This window comes from Nerophis lumbriciformis, linkage group LG11 (assembly GCF_033978685.3).
Source record: "Nerophis lumbriciformis linkage group LG11, RoL_Nlum_v2.1, whole genome shotgun sequence".
Taxonomy (NCBI): Eukaryota; Metazoa; Chordata; class Actinopteri; order Syngnathiformes; family Syngnathidae; genus Nerophis; species Nerophis lumbriciformis.
This window is the reverse complement of record NC_084558.2, coordinates 37,464,215-37,477,287: the sequence shown is the minus strand read 5'-3', so window position 1 is coordinate 37,477,287 and position 13,073 is coordinate 37,464,215. Positions and strand designations below refer to the sequence as shown.

At 39.1% G+C, this 13,073-nt stretch overlaps 1 protein-coding gene across 2 annotated transcripts; it reads left to right on the top strand.

The window, feature by feature from the left end:
- Positions 1-1,036: 1,036 nt before the first annotated feature.
- becn1 (beclin 1, autophagy related) lies at positions 1,037-13,041 on the top strand. 2 transcript variants are annotated; one of them, XM_061966687.2, is made up of 12 exons: positions 1,037-1,209; positions 1,375-1,507; positions 1,592-1,653; positions 1,728-1,786; positions 1,859-1,949; positions 2,029-2,165; positions 3,768-3,962; positions 4,034-4,180; positions 7,183-7,332; positions 8,693-8,753; positions 8,822-8,964; positions 12,785-13,041. In XM_061966687.2, the coding sequence occupies exons 2-12, from the start codon at positions 1,378-1,380 to the stop codon at positions 12,951-12,953; spliced, it is 1,344 nt and encodes a 447-aa protein (XP_061822671.1). In that variant the 5' UTR covers positions 1,037-1,209; positions 1,375-1,377; the 3' UTR covers positions 12,954-13,041. The 2 variants fall into 2 exon arrangements, with proteins under 2 accessions (XP_061822671.1, XP_061822670.1); XM_061966686.2 differs by having other exon boundaries at positions 1,856-1,949.
- The last annotated feature ends 32 nt before the right edge of the window (positions 13,042-13,073 follow it).

Sequence of the window (13,073 nt, the reverse complement as noted above, 5' to 3'; positions counted from 1 at the left end):
TTAAAGGTTAGTACTATTAGTGGACCAGCAGCACGCACAATCATGTGTGCTTACGGACTGTATCCCTTGCAGACTGTATTGATCTATATTGATATATAATGTAGGAACCAGAATATTAATAACAGAAAGAAACAACCCTTTTGTGCGAATGAGTGTGAGGGAGGTTTTTTGGGTTGGTGCACTAATTGTAAGTGTATCTTCTGTTTTTTATGTTGATTTAATTAAAAAAACAAACAAAACAAAAAACAAAAACAAAAAAAAACGATACCAATAATAAAAAAAACGATACCAATAATGTCCATTATTACATTTAAATGACTTTGTCGGCCGATAATACCGGCAGGCCGATATTATCGGACATCTCTAATTTTGTTACATATATGTATATATTGCATTCTATTTTAGTTACTTTATTGAGTTTACAACCCCCTGGCGCTGTTTTGTACTGTTTCTGTACTTGTTTTGTTTATTATTATTTCTTGATTGAATGTAAATGTTCATATTATAAATAAAGTTTATAACATAAATAAAATAAAATAAAATAAAATACTAAGGGATGCATGTGTGTGTGTGTATATATATACATATATATATAAATGGGTTGTACTTGTATAGCGCTTTTCTACCTTCAAGGTACTCAAAGCGCTTTGACACTACTTCCACATTTACCCATTCACACACACATTCACACACTGATGGAGGGAGCTGCCATGCAAGGCGCTAACCAGCACCCATCAGGAGCAAGGGTGAAGTGTCTTGCTCAGGACACAACGGACATGACGAGGTTGGTACTAGGTGGGGATTGAACCAGGGACCCTCGGGTTGCGCACGGCCACTCTTCACTGCGCCACGCTGTCCCATATATATATGTATATATATATGCATATTTTATTAAAAATAAATCATGTATGTACAATCATATTTAACCTGTCTCCAACTTTAATTTTGCCATTACATTTTGGGGGAAAAACAATTTCCGATAGTATTTCATCAACCACTAGGGGGCAATGTTGTATTCTTGTTTTGTTCTGTTCAAACGAAGAAAAAAACCGTAAACATCAATACGGAAGTAAAGAAGTACGAGGCACGCACTATTTAGTTGTAATTTTTCTATTAACTTGAGATGTATTTCTCATTTCCAAAAGTGACTTTGTCATATTTATTATGAAGTAACGGTCACCAGAGTGGATTTTGGACGCTTTACTTAAGGTAACCGTACATTTTTAACGACGCTGCTCTTTAACTAGCATGTAGCCGCTAGCTGACTTGGGGGTAGCAAACACGTAAACTAGCAAGTGAGAAGTATGATCAAATCACATATTTAGTGGCTACGGTATTTGATTCATGCAGAACTATTTATTGTTTTATTGCTAGCGAATGATGGAGGGCTCCAAGACGTCGAGCACAACAATGCAGGTTAGCTTCGTGTGTCAACGCTGCTGCCAGCCTCTTAAGTTGGACACTTCCTTCAACGTGTTGGACAGGGTCACTATCCACGAACTTATTGGTATGCCTTTGAACAAACAATACTTATGTTTGATAAATCTGCAACATATATTATCACGTGACGCTTGTGCATGTTCAACCTCAGCTCCTTTGGTGACTGTCACTCCCAGCAAGCAGACAGACAGCAGTGAAGGAGAGACAACAGAGGTAAATAAAAAAAAATTAAAAGTTATAAAGGACATTGAATACAGCTTAAAAATATTGTATTATCTTGATTGCAGGAGACCTTTGTAGAAAACAAGCAAGATGGGGTGTCCAGGAAATACATCCCACCTGCACGGTGAGCACTTAAACCACCAAATCATTCCACATAATGAATGGATGGACGTTTACATCTTAGCTTTCTCAGCAGGATGATGTCCACAGAGAGCGCCAACAGCTTCACACTGATAGGAGATGCGTCAGACGGAGGCACCATGGAAAATCTAAGCCGCAGACTGAAAGTATATAGCGTCTTTTTACGCAATAAACACACAGGAGTGAACAGGCGATTTAGGTGTTGATTTTATGTGTCCTTTCTAGGTGACAAGTGACCTGTTTGATATCATGTCCGGTCAGACGGACGTGGACCACCCGCTGTGTGAGGAATGCACCGACACGCTGTTGGACAACCTGGACACACAGCTTAACATCACGGAAAATGAATGTCAGAATTACAAGTGAGCTCAACAGTCTCTTTTTTGTGGTACATAAGGTGTGCATTGAAATGCCCTAGTATTTATGTTTCATTCCACATTTTTTTAAAGTATATTAACATTTTTTCTAATGAATGTATTGTTTTTATCAATAATTTTATGTCAACAAGTTTGACACAGTTAAAGTGTGTGAATTTAATTTTAAAACACAAAATACTAAGCTAACAGCAAAATACTCTTGTCTTGCTCTGTATATTGTACAGTATTTTGTATAGTGTTTTGTATATTGGACAGGATTGCTTATTATTTTTATTGGATAGTAGTCTGTTTATTTCAATTCTTAGTTTTATCTTTTTACCTCTTGTGTAATTTATTTTTATCCCATATTTGTTCCCACTACCGCACCTTAAGTTGGAGTCCTTAATCTCGTTATATGCAAATATAATGACAATAAAGTCCATTCTATTCTATTCTATACTTTAAAATAGTTAGCAAAAAGTAATTTTTAAAAGGGTTAACTTATTTAAAATGTATCTGATTTGTATCATATTTAAAGATTAATGCAGTAATACTGACTGATTTTAGTATATTTTCTTGTTTTTATATTTTATAGTTTATTATATTTAGTTGTGTATATTCCTATCACTAACTTACTACCTGTTTAGATAAATGAGTGGTTTTAGTTAATATTTGAGTGTACTGAATTAAATGTTGTATATTGTATAGTTATATTTAGTTGTAACTTTTTTAATTTGTTTATTGTACTTTTTATCATGTTACAAGCTAAATAATTGTCTCGATTTCATATTTTTAAACAATAAGCATTTTTCATTTCTGCATTTTCCTCATTGCTTTTTTGTTTTAATGTTTTTTGGGATAATTTCTGTGTTTGGACATTAAAGGGGACCTGCACTTTTTTTTCCGGAATTTTGCCTATCATTCACAATCCCCATGTAAGACAACACGTTTTTTTTAATGTATTCTAATTCGTAAAAGACGGCAGGTACGAAGTGGCTAACAATGCAGCTAATGGAAGTACACTATTCCGCTCAAAAAGCCCTCTAAAGAAAACAACTCATGATTGAATTCAATACTGATCGATTCAGAATTGATTCTCAATTCAACTCGATTCTCTGATTCAAGCCGATTCTCACAATATATTATTTGGTATAACTATTATGATAAATGCTTTTCAAAACAGTTTACAGGTTACAAAAGATCCTCTTGGCTGCTGTCGTATGATGTACACGTGCAGCGAGTAAGCCAGAGATGGCCTAAAAACATATTTTTGAAAATTTTAAATTGGTATTTAATAAGAATAAATTAGATCGAGATTCAGATGTTAATTGATTTATTTAAGTACTTCTAATATTTTACAGTTATGTATTTAATTGTATCTATTTTGATTTGTATAATTTTGCTTTATTACTCAATTTCAACAATAACAATTAACTTAATTAAATTTTACATTGTGTATACTATACTTCAGTTATATTTAACTGCATATATTAGTTATTTTCTAGTTTGTTTACTCTGTGTTTTTAATGTGGTAAAATGACTTAAATTAACAATAAGGTGGTTACCTTTGTAGGTGACTTAATGTGGACTTTAATATGTCGTCCTCAGGCAATGTCTGGAGCTGCTGTCTCAGCTGCAGGTGGAGGACGAGGAGACGCTGCTGACGGAGCTGCAGCAGCTGAAGGATGAGGAGGCGTCTTTGGTCCAGGAGCTGGAGGCCGTGGAGGAGCAGAGAGCTTCTGTGGCCCAGGAGTTGGCTCAAAGCCGCGTGCAGTCTCAGCAGCTGGAAACAGAAGAGCTGCAGTGAGTAGGAACGTTTATAACGTGACACGTGGTCAGAAAGTTAGATTTGTCGCGCGCATGTGTTGTTTTAGGTACCAAAAGGAGTACAGCGAGTTTAAACGTCAACAGCTGGAGCTGGATGACGAGCTGAAGAGCGTCGACAACCAGATGCGTTACTGCCAGATTCAACTGGATCGACTCAAGAAAACCAACGTCTTCAACGCCACTTTTCACATCTGGTAAGTACAGTAGGGATGTAACAATATAACAATTTCATAGCACGGTATTGTTGAATGTGCTGAAAAAGTCCTCATACACACTTGCAATTAAATACAACGAGTAAATAGCCACAATCTACTTTCATTGCAGAAATATGTTGTATACAAATATTGTTCTGGCTACTTAAGAGCCATATTATTTGTATTTATCCTTCTGTTTGAATTTGTAAAAGTTTTTTATTTTTTAAAACGTCCGGTTTTTGTGACGTCAAGCAAATACACTTCCCGTTGTCATTCCTTTGCGTACTGATCGATCACTTTGTTCTAAGAGAGCACAGCCTCTAGGTCAGTGCTTCTTAACCTGGGTTCGATCGAACCCTAGGGGGTTCGGCGGAGGTCAAGACACACCCGACTCATCGTGTAAATAAAAACTTCTCCCTATCGGCGTATTACGGATACAGCAACAGCAGAAGTCAGACTGACTTGCAGGTGTGTAATTTGTTGTGAGTTTATGCACTGTGTTGGTTTTGTTCTTTGAACAAGGTGATGTTCATGCACGGTTCATTTTGTGCACCAGTAATAAAACATAGTAACACTTTAGTATGGGGAACATATTCACCATTAATTAGTTGCTTATTAACATGCAAATTAGTAACATATTGCCTCTTAACTAGTCATTATTAAGTACTTATTAATGCCTTATTCGGCATGGCCTTATTATAATCCTAACACTCTAACCCTGGCCCTAACCCTCACCAAATAACTCTAAATTAAGTCTTTGTTACTTAGAATATGTTCCCCTAGTGCAGGGGTCGGCAACCCAAAATGTTGAAAGAGCCATATTGGACCAAAAATACAAAAACAAATCCGTCTGGAGCCGCAAAAAAGCCATATTACATACAGATAGTGTGTCATGAGATATAAATTGAATTAAGAGGACTTAAAGGAAACTAAATGACCTCAAATATAGCTACAAATGAGGCATTAAGATGCAATATGTACGGTACATATAGCTAGCCTAAATAGCATGTTAGCATCGATTAGCTTGCAGTCATGCAGTGACCAAATATGTCTGATTAGCACTCCAACAAGTCAATAACATCAACAAAACTCACCTTTCATGCACAACCTTAAAAGTTTGGTGGACAAAATGAGACAGAAAAAGAAGTGGCATAAAACACGTCCTAGAAAGTTTTACATGTAAACAAACTATGGTGAGTTCAAGGACCGCCAAAATTAGTAGGACAAAACAGCGCTCGCCAAATACTCGAATCAGTGAAGCAATATAAACAGTGTGCTTTATAACAATTAGGGAGGTTTGTGTCATGTTTGTCCTCCTACAAAAACCATATTAAAACAAAAAATAGATTGTTTTCCCCTCATCTTTTTCCATTTTTCATACATTTCTGAAAAAGCTCCAGAGAGCCACTAGGGCGGCACTAAAGAGCCGCATGCGGCTCTAGAGCCGCGGGTTGCCGACCCCTGCCCTAGTGTCCAAAAAACTCAAAATTAAGTCTTTGTTACTTAGAATATGTTCCCCATACTAAAGTGTTACCAAAAACATATAACTTTGTCTTGAATTTGAAAAAAAAAACATTTTATTTTTCACTAAAGAAGGGTTCGGTGAATGCGCATATGAAACTGGTGGGGTTCGGTACCTCCAACCAGGTTAAGAACCACTGCTCTAGGTTTTAAACTACTGTATCTTAGTGGCTCAGACAACAATATGTTTGGACTAGGATATATTGTTTTTTTAATGGAGAAAACGTGAATAGGTCATGTAATATTAGTGGTAGCTTGCGTCTCCAGTAAATGAGTAATGTCACCTGTCTGCGAGTTGTTTGTCAAAGTATTGTCAATCACGGTTTTACGATCATTTCTATTTAAAATGGTAATACTAACCGTGGGGAGTGTACCAGAAACCAGAAATATTAATAACAGAAAGAAACAACCCTTTTGGGGGAGGGAGGTTTGGGTTGGTGCACTAATTAATTGTAAGTGTATCTTGTGTTTTTTATGTTGATTTAATTTTTTTTTTTAAATAAATAAATAAATATGTATATATTTTTTTATTATTTCTTGTGCGGCCCGGTACCAATCGATCCACGGACCGGTGGTTGGGGACCACTGATGTAGAGGACGGTTGCCAAACATAGTGTAGTGCTTCTGTTTTTATTTCTACTTTGTGAGGAAGAAGCCAAGACTTAACTCTCTGCAAATGTTCCCCTGAACAAGAGAATTTAGTTCAAAATAAATGTGCGGTACTTCTTCATCCTCACACATGATCTATTTCCTGTGCATGTCCTGTCTGGGAGAGATCAACCCATGCCAAGAAACTCGACCCAGCACTGAACAACACCTGCCGCTTGATCACTGGTTACTTGAAGCCTACCAACCTGGACAACCTACTATCCTCGCTGGCATTGCCCCTGCAGACGTGAGACGGGAAGTTGCCAGCCGAGTAGAGTTCACAAAAGCTACCAGTGATGAACGCCACCTCCTCTATGGACGTGAACCCTCAGCCCAACGTCTGAAGTCAAGGAGAAGCTTCCTCGGCAATGTCAAGCCCCTAACAACATCTCGGGAAGAAACCAGACTCCAGCTACGGACACAAAGACTAGAGAAAGACCCCCCTCCTATTGACATGGGAATCCCCCCTTCTGCGAACCTGCCCCCCGGGTCAGAAACAGCATGGGTCCAGTGGAAGACACTAAACCGCCTGAGAACAGGAACAGGGCAATCAAAAGCTGCTATGGCCAGATGGGGCTACAAAACCGGCCCAACCACCTGCAAATGCGGAGAAGAGGACCACACGATGCAGCACTGCCTTGTCCGTCCTCTGCTACCCACCCAGTGCAGCTTAAAAGATCTCGCAGAGTTCAACGACAATGCAAAAGACTGTGTAAAGAAATGGGAAACTGTCATATAACCACATGCTTCTAAGACAAGAAAAGAAGAAGAATTTCCTGTGCACTGTACATACTGTACATAATTGTATGTCTCAATTGTTTCTACCTGTCCAGGCACAGTGGCCAGTTCGGAACCATCAACAACTTCCGTCTGGGTCGACTTCCCAGCGTTCCTGTGGAGTGGAACGAGATAAACGCCGCCTGGGGTCAGACGGTGCTGCTGCTGCACGCTCTGGCCAACAAGATGGGGCTGCGTTTCCAGAGGTGCCACCACTTCAAACCATCATTAATACCTCGCTGACAATGTCACTTCGAATCCATATTGGATGGAAGTCTTGTGTTTGATTGTACTAATGCAGGGGTCGGCAACCCGCGGCTCCGGAGCCGCATGCGGCTCTTTGATCACTCTGATGCGGCTCAGCTGCATACTTGCCGGCCCCCTGATTTTCCCGGGAGACTTCCGGATTTCAGTGCCTCTCGCAGAAACCTTCCGTAATTAATATTCTCCGATTTTCACCCTTGCAATAATAATAAGGGCGTGCCGTGACGGTATAGAATTTAGCACCCTCTACAATCTGCATTATCAGCGTGCCAGCCCAGGCTTTTGTTATATGCATTTTCTGCTAGCACACATTAGTGACAGCAAGGCATACTTGGTCAACAGCCACACAGGTTACACTGACGGTGGCCATATAAAACAACTTTAACACTCTTACTAATAATGCGCCACACTTTGAACCAAAACCAAACAAGAATGACAAACACATTTCGGGAGAACATCTGCACCTTAACACAACATAAACACAACAGAACAAATACCCAGAATCCCATGCAGCCCTGACTCTTCCGGGCTCCATTATACACCCCTGCTACCACCAAACCCCGCCCCCACCCCAACCCTGCTCCCTCACACATCAACCCCCCCGCCCTCTCTGTGCTCGGTTGAGGTGGGCGGGGTTTGGTAGCGGAGGTGTATAATGTAGCCCGGAAGAGTTAGGGCTGCATGGGATTCTGGGTATTTGTTTTGTTGTGTTTATGTTGTGTTACGGTGCAGATGTTCTCCCGAAATGTGTTTGTTATTCTTGTTTGGTGTGGGTTCACAGTGTGGCGCAATATTAGTAAGAGTGTTAAAGTTTTTTATACCGCCACCGTCAGTGTAACCTGTGTGGTTGTTGACCAAGTATGCCTTGCTGTCACTTACGTGTTCAAGTAGAAGCCTCATACAACGTGTGGCTGGGCCGGCATGTTGGTTGTAGTGAGCGCTAAATGCTGTACCATCATGGCACGTTCGAGAGAATAGTTGCCCTGAAATTCGTAGTCTGCCGGAAAAATCGGCAGACTATGGCTTGTCAAGTATGACGCTGTGAAGCGTCATTCATATAAAACCCGCGGGCCGCACTAACATTACATTTTCATATTAAGGTGTGGGACGCGTGTCTGAGACCCTTGATTAATACGTAGCACAAAGTAAAAAAAAAACTTCGTATACAATGTTATTTCATGTTAAATTTCAAAAGATTTTTGTGGCTCCCATTGTTTACTTTAATTTGTGAAACTGGTCAAAATGGCTCTTTGACTGGTAAAGGTTGCCGACCCCTGTACTAATGTTACCTGAACTCCACAGATATCGCCTGGTCCCTTATGGAAACCATTCATACCTGGAGTCGCTGAGCGATAAGGCAAAGGTCATTATAAGCCCTTCAAAATTCACCGTTCAGGCTCACGTTCTCATTCTCGCCATTTTTTCCTGCAGGAGCTTCCACTGTACTGTTCTGGTGGCCTCCGGTTCTTCTGGGACAATAAATTCGACCACGCCATGGTGGCCTTCCTGGACTGCGTGCAGCAGTTTAAAGAGGAGGTGGAAAAAGGCGACACTGGCTTCTGTCTCCCGTACAGGTTAGATGAGGAACATTTACGACAAAAATATCACGCACGCATAAACTCACCTTAATGAAGAATCAGTGCAACGTCTTGTCCTCGTTCCTGATGGCCGACTTCGCGCAATGATGAAGGACGCTATTATACTGGGAGGAGATACAAATATAATCATTTAGTGCTCACAAAGTGGTTTATCAAGACTAAAAAAGTCCATACCTATGAAGGTTGTCATTTGTCCAGGTCGTTGTCATCTCAGGGCGTTCAATCGTTCGCAACTGAACTGCTTGGTTTGTCTTAGAAGATGTTTTCGCTGCTCATCCGAGTAGACTTCATCAGTTTGTGCTCATAGATTTAGATTAGACTAGATCTAATCCAAGTCTGAAGCCTGCTTGGATGAGCGGCGAAACGTCTTCCAAGACAAACCAAGCAGTCCAGTTGGGAACGATTGAACGCCCTGAGAGTAAAACACTCCAACACGATTTGGGGTATTTTGTTTGAACTAAGCAAAATCATCTGCCAATAGCACAAGAAAATTCGGCTTGTCAAGACTTTCCAAAACAAGTAAAATTAGCTTTTTGATTGATTGAGATTTGTATCAGTAGGTTGCACAGTGAAGTACATATTCCGTACAATTGACCACTAAATGGTAACACCCGAATATGTATTTCAACTTGTTTAAGTCGGGGTCAACAGCTAACCTCAATGAAGCCAAAAATACCTTAAAATAAGTATATTGTCACTAATAACAAGTGCACTTTTCTTGGTAGAAAAAAAAAGAGACCTTTTTGCTCAAAAAGTTGAAAAATATTCTTAAAGTAAGTAAATGCGAGTGCCATTAGCTTGACATAATGATATGCGCTCGGCATCATTTTTTTTTTTTCATGCTTGAAGTAAGAAAATATTACTTTAAAAAAGTAGTTTTATACTTGTGAGTGTTGATGACACAGCTTTGCATCAGTTGATATTCTAGTTTCAAGCATGTTTTACTCAATATAGGTCATAACATATGAGCTACAAGCTGCAATATCTTACTGAGATCATTTAGGACCAAAACCCTTAAACAAGTAAAACACTCTAACATAAAATTTGCTTAGTGAGAAGAATGATCTTATCAGACAGAAAATAAGCAAATATCACCCTTATTCATACTTGCCAACCCTCCCGAATTTTCCGGGAGACTCCCGAAATTCAGCGCCTCTCCCGAAAACCTCCCGGGACAAATATTCTCCCGAAAATCTCCCGATTTTCAGCCGGAGCTGGAGGCCACACCCCCTCCAGCTCCATGCGGACCTGAGTGAGGACAGCCTTTTTTTTATGACGGGAGGACAACAGGGTGACAAGAACTAAATCATCCAGACTAGAGATACATTGTAGTATTATGTTTATCTTACCTAAAAATAAATATATTTATTAATTACAAAAAAAACTAAATACATTTTTACTATATTTTGCTAAAAACATCAAAATTAATTGTGTTTTTATTTGTATTTTTTCTGACTCCTTATTACATCCAGCCATAGAATTATACATTAAAATAAACATATATGAAATAATGAATTTTAAATGATCATAATAATTCATTTACAATGACCATATTTAATTATTAAAATAATTGCTTGTTTATCAACAACTTTAGCATTTTATTCATTACATTTTGAAGCTCTCAGAAGCCAAGTTATATTATATCCTTAAGATTTATTTATGCAAGTTTGAAGTATCAATTATCTAAACAGTTTTGTTTGCATATTTTCAGGATGTATATATATATATATATATATATATGTATATATATATATATATATATATATATATATATATATATGTCAATATACACCTCCCCTCTTAACCACGCCCCGCCCACAACCACGCCCCAGTCCCGAAATCGGAGGTCTCAAGGTTGGCAAGTATGTCCTTATTTGAGATATTTCATCTTACTTAGATTCCAGTTTTTGCAGTGAATGTCCACACAAAAAAAGATAGCAACAACTTAAAGGTTCTTGATTGCTAAAACAAAGCAGGTGTGGGGAACAGCGCTCAAAGGAAGACATGAAACTGCAACAGGGAAACACCAAAAAACTCAAAATAAGGTGGTGACAGTACACCTACTTTGAGACAAGAGCTATATTGATGCATGCGTGGTTATGGTTTAAAGTCATATCCAACAATTGCGACAACTTTTTATTGTCTACTGAGTTTCATAGTTTAATGATTTCTGCTGGTGGTGTGCCTCTGGATTTTTTCAACGCAAAAAATGTGTCTTGGCTCAAAAAAGGTTGAAAAACACTGCAGTAAGTACCGGTAGTTAGTAGAATCGGATACAAGTTTCAGTCTTTGCTTCCGTGGTTGCAAAAACAAGTTATGTCCCTTTCTAGCTGCAAGCTAATGAGTGAGACCGGATGTTTTGGTCAAAATATTAACGCCGAATAGCGGCGTTGAACCGCTCACCCAGCGCGACTATTAGCCGACACTATTGTGTCCGGAAAAACTCGTAAGCTGTATTGAAAAATTGATTTTTCAAATTTAGAACAGAGATTTGGATGTGAATCCATTTTTTTCAGCACCCCTATTAAATTATACATGCATCTATTTATTGTGACACTATTGTTATATAATTGGTATAACAATTCGTTTTGTATATTTATTTGTTCACATATTGTTTTATTTACAAAAAAATATATATGTTTTTTAAAACAGTTCTGCAGCCAAGGTTCTGTGTTTATATTCTAGAAAACGTGCAAATTGGCACCGTTGCGCACAAAACTCTAAGAAAGAAAGGCGATTGCACTGCATAAGACATGATGATGAAGATGGAATATTGTCTATTCAGCAAGATCGTTTTATAATTTCCTTGCTTCTGAATGACTTGAGGCAGTGGTCGGGAACCTTTTTTGGCTGAGAGAGCCATGAAAGCCAAATATTTTCAAATGTATTTCCGTGAGAGCCATGTATTATTTTTTAACACTGAATACAACTAAATGCATGCATTTTTAAGTAGAACCAACATTTTTAGAGTATAATAAGTCTCTTATTCTTTTTAATAACATTGTTATTCTGAAGCTAACAAATAATAAATACCTCTTACCATTAATGCGACTTCTTGAACAGTAGCGGTAGAAAACAGATGGATGGATTCAAATGCATGAGAATGTTTTATATTTTGAACGTTTTTTTTTAACACTGTGATTACCAGCGGAATTATTCATTACTTAGCGTGTTAAGCAATGTCAGCTAAGATTTATCTGAGAGCCAGATGCAGTCATCAAAAGAGCCACATCTGGCACGAGAGCCATAGGTTCCCTACCCCTGATTTAAGGGGCTGATTTCTGCTTTTTTTCGTTCGTATTTCATATATGGGAAAACACTCAAACTAACCAGTAAACATGTTTTATGGGCCAAAGCTTAAAAATCACTTGGGCATCTTCAGAATGGATCTATCATTTAAAAAGGTTTCTCTTTAGGGGACCTGTTTTTTTGTCCCCATACCGTCAGAGGTCCCCTAAAGGTGACTGTGTAAACAGAGCGATGTCCCCATTAAGTAAGCATTGCCAGAACACACACACGTTGTGAGTTCAAACCCCGGCCGAGTCATACCAAAGACTATAAAAATGGGACCCATTACCTCCCTGCTTGGCACTCAGCATCAAGAGTTGGAATTGGGGGTTAAATCACTAAAGGTGATTCCCGGGCGCAGCCACCGCTGCTGCCCACTGCTCCCCTCACCTCCCTAGGGTGATGGGTCAAATGCAGAGAATAATTTCGCCACACCTAGTGTGTGTGGAGACAATCATTGGTACTTTAACTTAACACACGGTGATGACTAGAGATGTTCCTGTCTCAGGATGGACGTGGAGAAAGGCAAGATCGAGGACACGGGCGGCAGCGGCGGCTCCTACTCCATCAAGACTCAGTTCAACTCCGAGGAGCAGTGGACCAAAGCGCTGAAGTTCATGCTCACCAATCTGAAGTGGGGGCTGGCCTGGGTCACCTCGCAGTTCTACAACAGATGAACACAAGCAGGATGCCCACAAACCACCAGCTTGGATTTTGGATGCTCTCTTTTTTTTTTTTCTCTCATTTCAGATGTATTGAGATTATGTAGGACACTGTTTATTGTGTGTGTGTGTGTG

Coding starts and splice junctions, on each gene's coding strand:
- becn1 (XM_061966686.2), top strand. CDS start 1,378: ATGATGGAGGGCTCCAAGACGTCGAGCACAACAATGCAGGTTAGCTTC. Junction 1,950..2,028: donor ATCTAAGCCGCAGACTGAAA/GTATATAGCGTC, acceptor TGTCCTTTCTAG/GTGACAAGTGACCTGTTTGA. Junction 4,181..7,182: donor AACGCCACTTTTCACATCTG/GTAAGTACAGTA, acceptor CTACCTGTCCAG/GCACAGTGGCCAGTTCGGAA.